The sequence below is a fragment of the Vulpes vulpes genome, chromosome 1 (genome assembly GCF_048418805.1).
Source record: "Vulpes vulpes isolate BD-2025 chromosome 1, VulVul3, whole genome shotgun sequence".
NCBI classification, from domain to species: Eukaryota; Metazoa; Chordata; class Mammalia; order Carnivora; family Canidae; genus Vulpes; species Vulpes vulpes.
Genome location: NC_132780.1, coordinates 5,954,611 through 5,972,447, shown reverse-complemented (window position 1 = coordinate 5,972,447; position 17,837 = coordinate 5,954,611). Strand labels below are relative to the sequence as shown.

At 53.9% G+C, this 17,837-nt stretch overlaps 1 protein-coding gene across 1 annotated transcript; it reads right to left on the bottom strand.

The window, feature by feature from the left end:
- Window positions 1–1,421: 1,421 nt before the first annotated feature.
- LRFN3 (leucine rich repeat and fibronectin type III domain containing 3) lies at window positions 1,422–7,903 on the bottom strand. Its single transcript, XM_026010241.2, has 3 exons — window positions 6,883–7,903; window positions 4,084–5,532; window positions 1,422–2,050 (listed from the first exon to the last, which is right to left on the bottom strand). Exons 2-3 carry the CDS (start codon window positions 5,514–5,516, stop codon window positions 1,585–1,587), a joined length of 1,899 nt encoding a protein of 632 aa, XP_025866026.2. The 5' UTR covers window positions 5,517–5,532; window positions 6,883–7,903; the 3' UTR covers window positions 1,422–1,584.
- Between the last annotated feature and the right edge of the window lie 9,934 nt (window positions 7,904–17,837).

Below are 17,837 nucleotides of genomic sequence, written 5' to 3'. Positions count from 1 at the left end.
GGTGTCTGAGGGGGATCTAAGGCGGTCCAAGACAGAGTGAGGACCAGCCTTGTAGAGATGTAGTGCTGATTGGTCCAGATTAACCAAAACCAGGCCTAGACCCACAGAATCACAGGGTCTATGCTCCCTACTTACACTTTCTTAGCTCCTACTCTCAAATTGGCTGAATCTGGCACCTACCCAACCAATCCCCTAACACCACTCTCACTGAGGAGGTCACCATGGCCTGATACATTAAACACAATAGTCACTTGGGTTTGACCTGACTGGTTTGCTTCACTCTGTCCCTCCATCTGCTGTTCCTATTTAGTCTGTCAGGTTTTTCTTTGCCTGTCCCTTAAACATGGAAAGTCCCAGAAGCTGTCTCATCACCCCATTGGCCTCATTCCCCATCTCTGCTGATAATAGCCTTCTTTTCTTCATAGACCAGGGTCCTGAGGCCTGCCTCCTGGCTACCACCTCCTGGACATCCTCTGCCCACCACCATTCACCAAGTTCCCCATTGCCCTCAGCATCTTCCCTAACCTGTATCTCCTTCCTGGTCCTGCATCAGATGGTTCCACAGTCCCCACCCCTGGCCAGAGCCCTGGGCCTCACTCTGGATACCTTCCTCCCCCACAGCCCTTCAGCTCCATAACCCATCCATTCAGCTTCCTCTCTCACCTACCCCCTACTCACCTCTCTCACCTTTCCCCAAGCCGTGGCCCGGTCCTGCCTTGTCCTTGTCCTTACCCACCTTGGCTTCCCTCAGGCTCCTAGCTTCAGTTTTCCTCTCTGGTCCATCCTCTTCACGATAGCTAGAGAGATCTTCCTAAAGCCCATTCCTGGCCCTGGCCCTCCCCTGCATAGAACCCTCCATGGCTCCCCAGTACTATCATCAGGCCAGAGTCTGAGCTCCTCAGCCTGGAGCTCCTGGACCCTGCTTGCCCCTCCTGCCTTACCTCTACCACCGGACCCCCAGCGTCTGGCATTTACTAAGTTCTTGCTTGTGCTGGGTCCTCTGCCTGGAACAGCTTTCCCTTTGCTCTTTGCCCAATTATCTCCTTCTGATGTCATGCTCAGATCTCAGCCTTCCTCCAGGAAGCCTCCCTGACCACCCCCTAGGCTGAGTCAGGCACCTTTCCTGGGCTTCCACAACCTCCGAGGCTTCCCTCATCACCACATCTCTGATCACAATGAACTTTCACTGTCTGAGCAGGGCTTGGGGCCATCTGAGTCACCCAGCACAGGGCACACCCAGAAGGCACGCTCTTGGCATTCTGTTGACTGAATGGATGACCATCCTCAGCCTCATCCCAGGAACTTCAGACAGAACAGAGTGGGGGTCTCTCCCCAGAGGAGGCCTTCCCAACTCCAGACCCCTGCACGATCCCTCCCCAGCCCCCACAGACAGAGACAAGGGCAAGGGCCCAGGCCCAAGCTTAGAAAAATAGGACTTTCTTGTTGTGCCCCGGTGCCCCCGACACCCTCCCCATCAGAGTTTTAAAAACCGTGAGCGATTTGGTGAGTCTGAGGCCAGGTCCCACGGGGCGCCTGGGTCCTCCCACCCCTGGGGCCAGAAGGGCCGTGGAGGTGGGCCCGAGGCTAGGGTCCCGTGGGTTCGTGGCTGGGCCTCCAGGGCTCACAGTCCAGCTGGACCACGGTGTGGGCCCTGGGCGCAGCGGGCTCAGGGGCGGGCGGCGCCGGCGTGGGGCCCAGGGCGCCGTTGGTCTGCGAACAAACGCTGCTGACGGGTGCAGGTGCCTTGGCCTTGCCCGGGGGCTGGCCGCCGTGCACCTTGTAGCGCATGAGCAGCACGAAGATGAAGACCAGTACCGAGGCCACGATGACTCCGCCAAGGGCGATGATCATGGTGCCGCCCAGGAAGGGTGCGTGCGGGGCCCCGCAGGGCCGCAGCGCCGGCTCGGTGGAGAAGCGGGCGCAGCCCACGGGCCGCGTGGCCGTCAGCCCGGTGGCGCCGTCCTCGTACACCGCTAGCACGCACAGATCGTAGGTGCGGCCCGACGCCAGGTCCGACAACAAGAAGGAGCGGCTGTCGGCGGGAATCATCCTGCGGGGACAGGCAGGCGGGGGTCAGGTCTCTGGCTGCCCAGGCCGCACCCTGCCCTCTGCCCCCACCTCCCCGCCCCCTCGCTGGTTGGCAGGTTTCCCCCCAGCCCGCCCTTCGCCCCTGAGCTCCTGCCCACCGCTGCCCCAAATTCCCTGGTCAGCCTCTTGCGAGAACCGATAACCCATGGGCGGGTCGTCTTAGCATCCCGGCGCCTGCGGCTCAATCCCCCGGTTTAATCTCCTCCTAGCCCAGTGCCCAGATTCCCTCCAGGGCCGCTGCCCACCGCATCTCTGCCGCCAGTTTCACCGCAGCCTCTCTGCCCCACTTCCCTGAGGTGCAACTTTCCCTCCAATACCACCTCCAGGTCTCCCGCTAGGCCCCTGCCCACCTTCCCCAGTTCCCGGGCCCGCCTCTCCTTCAGTTGGGGCCTGATTTCCCTTTTCCAGCTGCCCCCTTATCCTCAAGTGTACAGCTAGCATTCCCTCCCCGGACCGCCTGAACCCCCACACGGCTGCTGCCTGCCTTCCTTCTCCCCTGCCAGTGAATGTCCCCCCAGCCCCATCGCCTTATTATCGCTACTGTATCTACAGCCAGTGAGCCCTCAGCTGATTCTGCTCTCATGAAACTGATGCTCCTCAGCCATCACAGCTGATTTTTCTCCCTGTTGCCTTATTTCTTCCAGCTCTGATTCCCGATTCCTTTTTTTTTTTTTTTTTTATCTCTGTTGCCTGGTTTTTATTTATCCTTACCTTTCCCATTTCCTTTTATCCTTAGCACCCATTCCACTTTATTTTCTCTTGCAGCAGAGCACCCTGCTGGAGATTTAACTTGTTTTATAATCTATCTTATTCCTAAACTGCTTTAATGAGGGAGTTACAGGGAACTCTGTGATTGTCTCTGAGAGGGTGGCTACCTAGGAGAGCATTTGTCTCATCCCCTGCCAGGTAATGTGGGCAGGCTTTGTGGGATTTTCAGGTGTGGGCCCTCCATGGAGCCTACTCCCCCTCCAGGGAGCACTGCCATCTGAAAAAGGCAACAGAATAAGCTTGCTAGATTTCCAGGACTGAAAAAGGAAATCAACTGATAATCTCTTAAGGTGTGGGCCCCTCAAGAAGGAAAGGGGACCCAGGTACTGGATTTATAGGGTGTACAGCCCAGGTGTTGGGAGGCCCAGTCCTCTGCAGCCAGGCCTCGGGGACTGCACCCCTGGCCTCGCCTGGCAGTGACAAGAGCGAACAATCCACAGCCATCCATGCAAGGTTAGACTTGGGTGAGAAATGTCAGCAGCATCTGGGTCAGAGCCACCACTACTGACCACATGTGGCCAGACACAGCAGATGTTCCACATGCTCTCCAGCTCGGGGGCAGAAGAAGTATTGACCAGCTCTCAGAGTGTATAAGCCCCAGATTTTCTTCTATTGTTTGCAACAATTAAATAGAGAAGGGAATCACTAACAGTGGGTGGGCAAATTCAATGTTCCTAGGTATAATTTGACTTAGAAAATCAAAAATTGAGACGTCACCATATTAGAACTCTAAACATGTGGAGCAGTTTACAAACTCGAAGCCTGATCTCTCTTCAGCTTCCTCCCTCATTTTCCTTCCAACCTCTGGTCTGAATTCCTTTGCAGCACGGCCCCCTCATTTCATTTTCCCCATGAACTCTCTACCTTCCCGTTTGATCTCCTTTCCTTCCCGCAACTTAGCTTACATCTAGTCCTAGCCTCTGGAAACACCTGGTTCCTCTTTACCTTTATATTCAGTTTGCCTCCAACCTGGCTCCCCCTCCCCCTGATTAGCTTTTTACTCTTCTGGACTGATTACTTTTTTATTCTGCTACTATTTACTTGTGCTGCCTTATTTCTTTTTATCACTACTGCCAGATTTCTTTTACTTTTGCTGTCTGATTTCCTTTGTACCTTTCCGCTTCCTTTCTCAGCTGTGTTGCAGCCTGGGGTGTCAACAAGATGTATCTTCAACCCTCCCTCCAACTCAGTCTGCCACCCATGCTGCCCGCTGCCTGGACCCTGCACCTGTAGACGAGGATGTCGTCGGCTGAGCTGTTGTACTGGATCTGGTACATGCGGATGCCTGGGATAGGCCGCTGATCCGGCCACTGGACAAGAGCAGCGGTGGCCCCGTGCTCAGTCACCTGGACACCACGGTCGGGAGGGGGCCCAGTGTCAGCTGCCTTGGCGGAGGCGGAGGCGGAGGCTGAGGCTGAGGCGGCAGAGGGCGGGGTGAGGGCATCAGGATCCCCGTCCCGCGGGGGGTCACAACTGGTGCTGTTGGCTAGCTGGGGAGGTGGGGGGGGACCCACAGTCAACTCAACAGCAGCGGTGGCCTCGCCAGCAGCATTGGCCGCAATGCAAGTGAAAATGCCACCATCGCCCGGCTCGGTGACCAGCAGCTCCAGCGTCCCGTTAGGGAAGGCACGAGCACGGCTCGAATTGCCCACCAGGCGGCCCTGGGGTGACACCCAGCGCACGCGGGGCTCGGGGTCCCCCACGGCCCGGCAGCGCAGGGCAGCTGGCCGGCCCGCAGGCACCGCCAGCGGCGGCGAGCGGTGAGTCACCACAGGGGGCTCGCACACGAACTCCTCCTCACCCACAGCCCAGAAGTAGCGGCCACCCAGAGCCGGCGGGGAGGCGCAGGCCTCCAGGTCGTCCTCCCGGGCCAGCCGCCGCAGCCACACCAGCTCGCAGTTGCAGTGGAGGGGGTTCCCGCCAAAGGCCAGCACCAGCGCCGAGGCGGGGGAGCCGCGGGGCCTGGCCAGCAGCGGCAGGCGGGAGAAGAGCGGGTCGGGCGGGATGGTGGTCAGGCGGTTGGAGGTCATGTCCAGCCGTGCCAACTTGTGCAGGCGGGAAAAGGCGCCGGCGGGCACGGAGGCCAGCAGGTTGTGGTCGAGGCCCAACGTGTTGACGTTGCCCAGGCGGCCCAAGGCCTCCCAGGGCAGCTGCTCCAGGTTGTTGTAGGACAGGTCGAGATCCTCGAGCGTCTCGGCGCAGTCGTCCAGGGCACCGGCCGCCAGGGCCGCCAGCTGGTTGTTGCTCAGGATGAGGTGGCGCAAGTTGACCAGGCCGCGCAGCTGACCCTCGCCCAGCGAGGTCAGCCGGTTTCCATCGAGGTGCAGGGCGCGCAGGGCGCGCAGGTCAGCAAAGGCGCCGGCTGCCACGTGGCGGATGGTGTTTCGCGACAGGCTCAGATGCAGCAGGCCGGTCATGTTGGCCAGGTCGCGGCGGCGCACGGCCGCGATGAAGTTGTCCGCCAGGCGCAGCTCGGCTGCCCGGCGGTCCAGCGACGGGGGCACGAACAGAAGGCCGGCCCCGGGGCACAGCACACTTAGGGGCAGCGACTGCGTCTGGCAGCGGCAGCGGCGGGGACACGGGCTGGCTGTGGCTGGCTGGGACGGGGACGAGGCAGGGGCCAGCGGCAGCAGGCACAGGAGCAGTGGGAGGACGGCCATTGCGGGCGGGGGCGGCCTACAGGGAAGAAGGGAGGCATTAGGGCAGGCGGAGGCCAGAAGAGGGGTGCCACAGGGCATGAGGGTGGCTCAAGGCCAGGAGGGAAGGTCACGGTGGGCTGAGAGCAAAACAGTTGAGTCAAAGATGGTCAGGCAGAGGAGTGGGAGTGGTCAGAAGGATCAAAAAGCAGAGGAGATGGTCAAAGACTCAGAGGGAGGTGTCGTGGAGGGACAGAGGGAGCAGAAATGAACAAAGACAGTCAGAGGAAAGGAGGTAATTAGAGATGGTCAGAGACAGAGGACCTGGGAGGGTTGATCAGTGGGCAGAAGGGAAGCCAGAGGGCTTTAAACGTGGTCAAAGACACGGTGAAAGATGGCCAGAGAGAAGAGGCGGTCAGTGTGGTGGGAATGATTAGAAGTCGTCAAACATGACCAGAGAAGGGAGGTGGTCAGAGGTGGTCCAGAAGATGAGAGGTGGACAGAGGAGGGGACATGGTCAGGGATGGTCAGATCCAAGAGAGAGATGGTCAGAGATGGTCAAAAGCCAGAGAGGTAGTCAGATAGAGGAGGAAAGGACGGACATGTCAGAAACAGTTGGAGATGAGGACAGCTGTTAGGATGGTGGGTGCCAGGAGAGGTCATCAGAGGGAGGAAAGGCAGCCAGAGATACTGGAAATGATTAGAGAACTCCAGGGCTCAAGAGAGACAGAGAAGAGAGGTGGTCAGTAAGGGTCAGAGATGGTCGCATGGTCGTAGACTGGCAGTTAGGATAGGCAGAGGGAGGGGGCCGAGAGCAATGGGAAAAGATGGTCAGAGGCAGGCCAGGGCTGAGACAGTCAGGGGTGGGCAAGGGCAAGAGGCCTAGTGGAAGATGATCAGAGACAGGTAGGGCGGACAGAGATGCCAAAGGTGGTCACTGAGTGAAGCAGCAGACAGAGGTGGCCTGGGAGAGAGGCGGTGGATGGCAGTGGCAAAGGTGATCAGAGCCAGGAGTGGTGAACAGAGATGGTCAGTGACAGAGATGGTCAGTGAGAGGAGCGGTGGCCCGGAGAGGCGTCTGGAGACGGTCAGATGAGATAGGTGGTGGGAAGAAACTGGGGAACAGAGTGAGAGATCAGAGACCTGGAGGTGCCATCAACTGGGGAAGAGGAGGTCAGAGAGGGGCAGTGCTGGTCAAATAAATGTCCAGAGAGTACGTGAAGCACAGCAGGAGCTGGAGGCAAACCCTTGGAGGAGGGGGGCGGGATATCTGTGCCCTGGGCAAACCCCACGGGTGCCCAGGGGGACCTCGTCCTCACTTACCTCCACCCCCAGCCCCAAAGTTCCTCCCAAGTCCCTCCCCACCATGGGGGTCCCCCAATAGCCTTACCTGAGCTGGAAGCCGCCCCAGGGAGCAGAGTCCTCAAGCTCCAAGGGGTCAGGGGTCAGGGCTCTGGAGGGGGGGCCTGGTCATGCCTTCTCTGTCCCCAAGGCCTCTGTAGAGGGTCTGTGTTGTGTCTCAGCCCAGATCTGTGGCCATGGAGTCTCTAGACCTTATTACTTGGGGTCCTAGATCTCTAAATACAGGGCCTCTAGGGTCCAATTCTAGAGACCCAGGCTCCAGTTTGGGTTGATCAGAGCCAGTGTCTCCTAGCTCTGGGCTTGGGATACTAAACAGCCAAACGGAGAGCTGAGGGTCTGAGTCTCAAGCCCAGTCCTGGGATCCGATACTGGGGTGCTGGGTTCAGATATTGGGGTTCCGAGTCAAGATTTGGAGGTCTCTAGCTCTCAATTTCAGCATTCGGGTCTGCAGCAAGGACTTCAGGCTCAAACCCAGGTTTAGGCCCCTTGGAATGCCAGGGTCCAGATCTTGGAATTTGAGGCCTAAATCTCAGGGTTCAGGTCCCAATTAGTGGGTTCCAGTTACAGATATGGGAATCTGGTCCCAGATTTCAAGGTCCCAGGCACAGCATTCAGAGTTCAGTTCCAGATTTGGGGTTTTAGATGCGAAATCTTGAGGTTCAGGCTCCAAATCTGGGGGTCCATATTCCAAGTCTTGGGGTTCCCAAGACTGATGTTGAGATTCCAGCCCCAGACACTAGGTGTTCGGGCTCCAGGTCTTGGGGGTCCCAGCCCCAGATCAGGGTCTCAGGCTCAGGTTTCCAGATCTCTGGATCCAATCTCAGGGTGCAGGCCCCCGATGTCGGGGTGCGGGCCCAGGGTCTGGGGCGGCGTGGTCCCGGCTTGCTTCCTGGGCTGCGGCGGGGGACTGGCCGGAGGGAGGGGGGCGGATGCGGTTGGGGGGGGTGGCAAGGCAGCCCCGGGGGCCGGGGTGGGGCGAGGCCTGGGCGAGGACAGACGGACAGGCAGGGACACGCGGGGTGGAGGCACCGCAGCGCAGGTGGGGGCGCAGGGGGGAGGGGCCACGCTCAGAGACCCCTCCCCCGCCGGGGCCGGGGCGGGGGCCGGGCGGGGGCCGGGCAGGCGGGCCGGGTCCGGGCGCTCCCGCGGCCTCCTCGCCGGGAACCCAGGGCCTCGCGCGCGCCCGCGCTTAAAGGCGCAGGCCCCGCGCGTGCCCGCGCTTAAAGGTGTAGGCACCCCCCCCCAAAGGCGCGCGTCGGGCCCCACCTCTTTTGGAGCGGCCCTGGCGTTGCTTGGGAGAGAGAAAAAAAATCCTTGGATACAGAGAGACACAGAGACTGAGACGAGGAGACACTCACATTGAGAGAGAGACAAAAAATGGGCAGGGTTAGATGGAGAGACAAGAGTAGAATGAGAGACGCAGAGAGAAAGACACGTATTCAAGGAGAGATGGAAATACACAGAGACGGTGGGAAACCCAGAGAGAGATAGACAAGGACAAGACAGAGACAAAGACAGAGACATAGAGAAAGTCAAAGAGACAGAGACACGGGTGGGCTGGGGGCTGGGGTGGCAGAGACTGAACAGGGGCAACTCATCTGTGAGGATGGGTATTGTATTTGTGTGTGTGTTCAGTTCTTTGCATGTGGCTTTCCATCCCAGAGCCTCTGGCCCCCAAGCCTGTCACCTGCTCCTTTGTCTCAGCACCACCTCCCTGGGATGTCCTTCCCTAGGTGGAGCTTCCTTACTTGGACCCCGCGCAGCAACAGGCCTGATCTTTCAGTCCAGAGAGGAGACTCTGCTCCTTCCCAAGCCTCCTTGCCCTGGCTGCAAGGGAAAACTTGGCTCCCAGAACCTGTGCCCTCTGGAATTACAGCTAGACCTTAAGATGCACTGGATGGATATCCCATGGGGGTTGGAAAAGATAGGAAATGGGACAGAGGCAGGGGGCTGGACAGATTGACCCAGAGGCCCTACAGAGGACTCAGACAGAACTGTACTAACACAGGACTCATCAGGAGTGGGGCCTGCCTGTCCTAACCATTGTGAGAGGGTAGTGGAGGGGAGGGTGGAGGGTTCCACATGTCTTCCGGCACATGGTACTGAAGGAAGAAGGATGTGGGTGGTGGTCTACAAGCCTTCCCTGGGAACTTGGTTATAGCAACATGGGGAACCCGATAACTTTGGGACCCCCTGGTCTGAAGGGAACACACAGTCTTGCTCTTTGGTCATGGCTCTAACCCTGGGGGAAACTGAATGGTCACATACCATCCCCAGGGACACCACCCTCCTTCTGAGTAGAGGAGCAAAGCAACCTTGTTGGGTGTAGGAACATACATGCACATCACCCTGGCATCCCTAGCTCTGCTGAAGGTTTCAGAACAGACTTTTGGCTCCTTCCACTCATGTGTATTGAAAAATTGCAGCTAAAATTAACTCAGCTCTAGGGCACGCCTTTCCAGATCATTAGCAAAGTTCATCAGTGCTTCTGGCCCAGCATAGTGGATAGTGGTTACTCAGACACTCAGAAAAAGGCTGCAGAAGTCTCAGAGATACTACAGAAGTGGTGGAGGTGGGGAGATAGAAATACCTAGAGATAGTCCAAGAGCAAATTGGGATTAGAATTCAGTGGAACTGGCTGATTTGGGGGTGACTCCAGGAAATGGGCAAGGGATTGGGGGAGAATGAGGCAAGGGAGGAAAAAGTTAACAGATGGTTCAGGTGAAGAGCAGATTACCCCCCTGGGCAACAGGGTCTCAGTTCAGCTGGGGAACATTAAGGAACCTTGTAGAACACATCAGAATTATGGTTCCTCCCCTTCCTCCCCCATCCTGCAAAATTTCTCCCCCCTGCAGCCACATTTATACACTAGCTCTTATCCCTTTGGGTGATGGCTGTCTCTTTGGTGGGAGGGGGTGGTACTGGGAGCTATCTGAGATCTGAGGCAGAAGAGCAGAGAGGAATGCCTCCCATGAACTAAATCTGCTGTCCTCACACTTTATGGAATCACCTTGACTATAGATCTCCAGGCCCCAGTCCCAGAGTTTCTGGTTCAGTACTTCTAGGTGAGATCCAAACATTTGCATTTCTAATAAGTTCCCAAGTGATGCTAATGCTGCTGGTCCAGGGATCACACTTTGAGAACCACTGGGCTAAACCAAGGACATCTGCAACTTGCATGGAACTGTCCACTATAGCTGTGCCAAAAGCAGCTGAGGGGGTTTGGCATTCTAAGTGCGTGCCAGAGAAACCAACATATTTAGAGACATAAAGAGGGGTTCCGAAACAGAGAAGGGCAAAGATGCTAGTTCAACATTTGCTGTAGATCTCTGGCCATGGTTGTGTGCTAAATGACACTGCAGCAGAAGTGTGACCAAGGCAGTGTCAGGTCCTGCTTTCACTTAGCTCAAATTTCAAAAGCAAAACAGATACAGCTCAGAGTGATCAGGGCTGGGCTGGGAGAAGCTTGGGCTAGACGGCCTGGGACTGTCATGACACAGGCCCAGGCCACAGTGGCCAGGGAATGATAAGGGACATGCAGGGCAAAGTAATTAAGGGTTTTGATGGCAAAGCACAGGCCAGAGTGGTCAGGGCTCTGATGGGGGAATCAGAGGGGTATGGCGTCCAAATGGCAGAGTCCAACCCTTTAAGCACCCCCCCCCACCAGCCCCCAGTCAGGGAGGCTTCCTGGAGGAAGGGACCTGTATGCTGAGACCTGAAGGATGAGCATTAACAAAGCAGGTGGGCAAGGGGAACCTCTGTGTTGTTTGTGTGCCCTCATGCTACAGCATGTACAGCCTGGGGGTCCCTGCAGTGCCTGAATAGTACCGTGCGTGTGTCTGCATGTGCTGTAATCCCTCATTAGCTCCTGCAAGGGGATCCTGGTGGGATGGTGGTGTGGGGGGGCTCTGCTTAATTGCTGCATTTACTTAATTACAACATCTGGAGAAGGGGACAAAAGCAGTGGAAAGAACCACGGCAGGAAGAATGAAGTTGAATTGCCTGAGAGCTGAGGGGGCCTTAGGGGGAAGGGGACTGCTCATAGGCACACGCAGAATCTGCCTGAATATACACAAATACACACGGGGGACACATCCATATTCATACATGCACATCACGTACTCAGAGGCTCATCAGAACAGAGGCACAGCAGGCGCATGGAACACATATACACCTGCTTCACGTTCACAGACAGGGGACACACACAAGTGCACACTTAGTCACACACACACACATGCACAGACTCACACTCAGATGTGAGTGAACATATGTGTAGAAATACTCTGCATAGATTCTCTCTTGCATGCCCGTGTGAGCCACACTCCCACACATATACATAAACATCCAGGAAGCCATATCAAACACCTGCAAGGGATAGGTACACACACACAGGTGCGTTCACACACACACATGGACATTCAAATCAACGAAGTCAGTCTGTCAAAAAGTCACTTTATAAATTTAGGTCCCTTTCTACTTGGGGTTTGTTTGAGAAATGATGGATGGAGGTGGTGTCCCCTTATCCTCAACTAGTACCTACTAACCAAAGTCCAGCCAGTGGGGTTCATTGGAATTAGCTCAGCTTTGTAATTAGCACATGAATTGGTACTGAGGACTAGGAACCCACTTTGATTTTTTTGAGAGTGCATGCGCATATGTGTGGGGGGTGAGGCAGAGGGAAAGACAGAAGCAGAGTCTCTGTTGAATGGGGAGCCTGACACAGGACACAGGGCTCCATTCCAGGACCTCAAGATCATGACCTGAGCCAAAGGCAGATGCTTAACAGATTGAGCCACCCAGGTGCCCCTAGGAACTCACTTTAAAGTTTAGGTCTGGGATCCCTGGGTGGCGCAGCGGTTTGGCGCCTGCCTTAGGCCTAGGAGTCCCAGGATCAAGTCCTGCATCGGGCTCCCTGCATGCAGCCTGCTTCTCCTTCTGCCTGCGTCTCTGCCTCTCTCTTTCTCTGTGTGTCTCTCATGAATAAATAAATCTTTAAAAAAAAAGATTAGGTCTGAAGGCGCATTCCCATATGGATGGGTCAAAAGAGATGGACAGGAAGATGAGTGCTTGCTCCCCACCCCAAAACATTTACACTAACCACCCTAAATCAGACCGATGGGTTCCAGGCAAACACTGACTTCTACAGGGCAACCACAAGATCCTGTGTATGAGGCTTTGCTTAACTATGGTGGAAGACCTAACGCACCCCTCAGGGTCTGCTTTAATGACTTCCAGCTGTCAGCCTGGAAGAAGACTTCCATAAGAACGTGGGGGAGAGTTTACATTCCTGCAAAGAATGGAGGAGAATATACTGATAACTTTAAATCAGTAAATATGGGCCACCATATGAAACTGCTATGTGAAAGCCTGAACACAACTGAATATTAGAGGTTCATTTCACAGAATGACAGGGGGTGCTCGGGGTTTCCTGATATCTGGGACCGGAGGGGAAGGGTCAGAGTATCACTGAGTATAATATCAGCTGTAACAAAGAACTCCCTTGATTTCAGTGACTTTATACAATAGTTGATTTCTTGCCACAGGTGTCCTGCTTGGTTGGCAGCTGTCCTCCATCTGGTGACTCACACAAGCAGACTTAATCTTATGCCTCCATTATTTTCTGGGGCTCAGAATGATCTGCTTCCACCTGGCAAATGGGAAGAGATAGGGTGGAGAAGGTTCACAAGCTTCTTAAAAAACTTGGCCCAGAAGTGACCTTCTATAAACCTCTCTTCTGCCCATATTTTATTGGAGAGAACTAGTCACATGGCCACCCTGGATGCAAGGAGGGCTGAGAACTTATTCTCAGGCTGGGCAGCTTCCTCCCAGACACAATTATGCAGAGTGTATGGATTATAATGGACCCAACATCAACCACCACCAGACCCACAGCCTCAGGGGAGGCAGCAGGAAGAGGCAGTCAGATCTCCTTCCATCCAGTACACCAAATCCTGCTCCAGGGAGCGGGCTCGGCCCCACCCTGACCATTCACCCACCAACTGTGGGCCCCTGCCTTTGGGCTGAGTGAGCACAAGTTTGACTCCTTGAGGGCAAACTGAATCTGGCTTGATAAATAGGTTGATGCAGAAAGATGATGCTAAGTGTCCAACATTCTCTTCCCAAGCATTTATTAAGCCCTCACTATGTGCCAGACCTGATGCTGGGAACATACCTGTGAATCAGATACAGTCCAGGCTTTGGAATTTTGTCTCCTCTTAAGGTAGAAAGAGAATAGGTAATTTCAGAACAGTGGTCGTTGCTGTGATCATTCCATTATGAACAAGATTGGGAAGAGGGAAGGAACAAGGAAGTCACCAAGGCTACCTGCCTGTGCATGGTGGTTGGGAGTGGAGGTTCAGTAAAGGGATGAGGGTAACAATTAAGGAGGAGGTCACCTGGCCCAGAAGAGGGTAGGGCTTTCTAGGTGTGAACATCATCCCTGTGTGCTCAGATCTGTGTGTTAATCAGAAACCTAATGATTCCAGCTTCTAACACAAACTCCTGTTGATTCAAGTGCTAATCAGAAATCTGATCTGTGAACACATACCCGTGCTGATTCATGTGCTGCTTATAAATCTATGCTGATTGTAAACTCTGTCTTGGAGCAGGGCTAAATCACAAGTTGGGCAGGAACACATAATCACCAATTCAAAGAGATCCACATGCTAATGGCCATTTTGAGTTGATTCATGTGCTAATTACAATTTAGGGATAATTTAACAGAGTGATCAGAGGGGGTTACAGTCACAGTGAAGAAGAAGGCTGACCCAGAAGCCTGACAGCCTAGGTTCATATCCCAGCTCTTGCCACTGACCTGCTGAATTGATTTGGGGCAAATTATTCCCTTCTCTGGGCCTCAGCTTCATTTTTTAAGGGTAATATACAGCCAACAGCTAATATCCTCATTTCACTGCATCTTCACGTGGCCCTGCCTCCAACTCCTTCACCACCACCACACTTCCTTGGCCCCGGTCTGGGAAAGCCCGTCTTCTGGAAAGCCGTCCCAGTGTCCCAGGGCAACCCTCAGCATCCCCCAGCCGGGTGGCCGCTCCTACCTCTCTCAGCCCTATTCTCAGGTTTGGACATAACCGCTCCGCCGCCACGTGGGGGCAGCAACGCACCGCCCAGCCGCCGCGCGCGCTGTGCATTGTGGAGCACGTAGTCTTGTGGGTGCATCGAGCGGCGGTTCCAGCCTCGCAGACAAACTGCATTTCCCAGAAGGCCACGCGACACCCTCTGCCTCACCTTGCTCAAACCTGGCGGCTGAGGCCTCGCCCCCTCAGAGAGCGCGCCTGCAGAGCGGCGCGGGGGATTGTGGGGGGTCGGAACCGGGCCCCGCGCGCCGAGGAAGGGGTGGTGCGCAGGCGCGGGTGGCTGGTCAAGCCCGAGGGACGTCAGCGGGTGGGTGGGGGTCGCTCTTCGGTCCCGGGAGTGGCAGCCGCTTTGAAGCCGAGGGCGTGGGCGTGGGCGTGGGCTGCGCTGGCGCCTCAGAAACTGCGAGACCCCCCACCCCGCGCATGCCCTGGAGTCCGCTCCTCCAGCGCCGCTCTCCCCCGTCAGCGCTCCAGCCTGTTCCCGGCGCTTCAATCTTAAGAAAAATCTCTTCCCTTTCTTTTCTCTCTTTTCCTTCACTGCTATCCCTCTCCCCCTTTAAAAACAAGAAACCCCCCAAACCCCACTCCACCTTATTATGGTAAGGTTCAACCATGCACAAAAAGAACAGGGTAATGATGCCCCAGGTACCCATCACCTTTCTTCAACAATTACCAACATATGGCCAATCTTGTCCTGTTTTTTCTGCCTCCCGCCCGGCAGAATTAGTTCAGAGCAAATCCCAGACATCCATATGATTTCATCCATAAACACTTTTATATGTATCTATAAAATACAAATTTCCTTAAAAGAAAAACCCACTTTATCACACCTAAAAACGAGTAACTTAATTTTAACACACAACTTGTCTCCAAGTCTCCCTGTCTTTTTTTTTTTAATTTTTTAAAAATTTTTATTTATTTATGATAGTCACACAGAGAGAGAGAAAGAGAGGCAGAGACACAGGCAGAGGGAGAAGCAGGCTCCATGCAGGGAGCCCAACGTGGGATTCGATCCGGGTCTCCAGGATCACACCCTGGGCCAAAGGCAGGCGCTAAACCGCTGCACCACCCAGGGATTCCCAGTCTCCCTGTCTTATAAATATCCTGTTGATTAGTTCCAAATCAGAATCCAAACAGGATCTACACATTGCATTTTCTTGGCACTTGTTTAAATACTTTATTCCAGGGCGGTTCCCCCTTGCTCTCATTCATCGCACAGTCTGATTTGGCTGGTTGCATTTCTTGGTGTCCTTTATTATGTTCTTCTGTCCCCTGTAGTCCTGCAAACTGGTAGCTCTAGAGGCTGGTTCAGATTCAGGTTTAATTTGGGGGTAAGTAGATGTCGTGGGTGATGCTGAGTTCTTCAGCCAGGAGGCACATAATATTGTCTGGATGTTTCTTTTGTGTTTGTGATGTTAATATGCAATGTTGGGTTTCAGTGTTGTCAGCCCCATCCATCCATTAGAGTGACACAGTCAGACTTCAGGAGGGAAGTTCTGCGTGCTCTCCCCTCCATCTCTCTCCTCAGTTTCACACACACACACACACAAAAAAAAAAAAACACCACCAAACCCAATACTTTTGTGTTGCTAAATCTCTTCTCTGTTGCTAAACTTAAGAGGCAATTCTCTATCCTTAACACTGTCCTGCAATAACAGACTTATCCCGTGCTGTCCAGTATGGTCACCACACAGGGTATTTGAAGGTTTAACTAGTCCTAATTAAGATATGCTGTGAATATAAATACACACTGGGATTTCATGTAATTTATTCATTCATTACCATTATTATTTTACTTTATTATTTATTCATTTATCATAAGTAATTTTGTAATAATACCCCCCCCAAAGAAGAATGCAAAGTATCTCAAGAATTTTAAAAACATTGGTAACATGTTAGGGGCTCTTGGGTGGCACGATCAGTTAAACTCAGGCCATGATCTCCAGGTGGTGAGATGGAGGCCAGAGTTGGGCTCCATGCTGAGCAGAGTCTGCTTCAGATTCTCTCTGCCTCTGCCTCTGCCCCTCCTGTTTGTCCTCTCTCTCTCTCAGATAAATAAATCTTTAAAAAAAAAATTAAAAGCATTGGTAGCTTGTTGAAATGATAGCATTTGGGATATATTAATAGCACAATATATGACAAATATTTTATTAAAATACTTTCACCTTTTTTTCTTTTTAACTATGACTACTAGAAAATTTTAGTTTAGTTTTAAATTTATTTAAGTAATCTCTACACCCAATGTGGGGCTCGAACTCATGACCCCTCAATCAAGAGTCGTGTGCTCTTCCCACTGAGCCAGCCAAGTGCCCCTAGAAATTTATAAGTGACACAAGTGGCTTACATTATATTTCTATTAGAAAGCATTGTTTTAGACCTAGTGGTTTTCAAAGTGTGATCTCTGGGTCCGCAGCAGCAGCAACAACAGCAGCATCATATGACAACTTGTTAGAAATGCAAATTCTCTGTTGCCCTAGACCCACTGAACTGGAACCTCTGGGGATAGGACCCAGCAGTCTGCATTTTAACAAGTCCTCCAGACCACTCCTGTCTGAAAACTCCCTTTCTGGTTCCTGTGACACAGGACTCTTCCAAACCCATCGGCTTCCCACTGCTCCACTGCTAACACCCTGGTCCCAGCCCCATTCAGCACCACCTGGATTGCCACAATTGCTTACAACTGGTTTCCCTGCCTCTAATCTTGTGCCCTTCTTAAAGTCTCATACTACACCTTTAGAGGAGAGATGTCTTTCAAAAATATAAATCAGGTCTTATTACTTCCCTGCTTCGTTAAAAGCTTCCAATGGCTTCTCATTGCACTTCCAGTGAAATTCAGGCTCCTCCACCCCACATCGTCCTCCAATTTCCCTTTCACTTCTTCCGCCCCAGGCAGCCCTTCCTGCTGCTCCTCACACACTCCCAGCTCTTTCCTGGCTCCAGCGGGACTTTGTGATGGCCATTCCCTCTTCTGGGAACATGGGTCTGGCTCTCTTGTCCTGGACATCTCTCGGCTCAGATGCCTCGTCTCAGTGGTGCCATTGTGTCACCCCCACTAAAGCCTGACTCCCCACAACCACATTCACACAATATCACCCACCTTTTCTTCTGAATGGCACATTCCATGCACTGTTTGTGTTTATCTATCTCCTCTACTATAAGTAACTATTCCTCTTCAGTCTCTCTTGCGGCTTCTATCTACTCTGAAGCAAGAGGACCATTGGCATCCACAGCACTCTTGAGTCCTGGCTTCTACCATGTTGGGGTATCTGACAACATGGAGCCCACTTTTCTGCTTGGGCCCAGGAGGCTGGAGCTGCTATACCTGCCAGGGGCTGTTGAAGATACAGCTATTAGAACAGAGGGATGTTAACTGGTGGAGGTGGTTATGCACCAGATAGAGGAGCTGGGGAGCCATGCAGGAGCCAGTGAAGCAGTCAGGCCTTAGCAGGGGGAAACCACTGTCACTCCAGGCTGGAGGAACAAAGCAGGGAGGTGGCACCAGCAGAGCCCAGAGACAAAATCACCTGAAAGAAGCTGGAGACCCAGTGGGATTGTCTAACTGGCTGGAGCTGTGGGGAGGCACAACCACAGGGAGAGGGATGGAATGCCATGGCCTCTTGCTCCCATTCTCCAAGCTCCTGCCACTGCTTCCTACTGAACCCCAGGTAAATCCAGGTAAAGGGGGAGACTGGGAACTGTTCTCACTTGCTGTCCATCAGATGGTTGAAGTCAGATGTTGAGTGGGGCTAGAGTTATTTGAAAACTCCACTGGCCTGGGTGGCCAAGGTGGCTCACTCGCATAGCTGGCAGTGTTGCTGACTGTCAGATGAGAGGTCAGCAGGCTGTTGACCAGAGCAAATACACGTGGTCACTCCAGCATGGTGATCTG

Coding starts and splice junctions, on each gene's coding strand:
- LRFN3 (XM_026010241.2), bottom strand. CDS start 5,516: ATGGCCGTCCTCCCACTGCTCCTGTGCCTGCTGCCGCTGGCCCCTGCC. Junction 2,051..4,083: donor GACGACATCCTCGTCTACAG/GTGCAGGGTCCA, acceptor CTGTCCCCGCAG/GATGATTCCCGCCGACAGCC.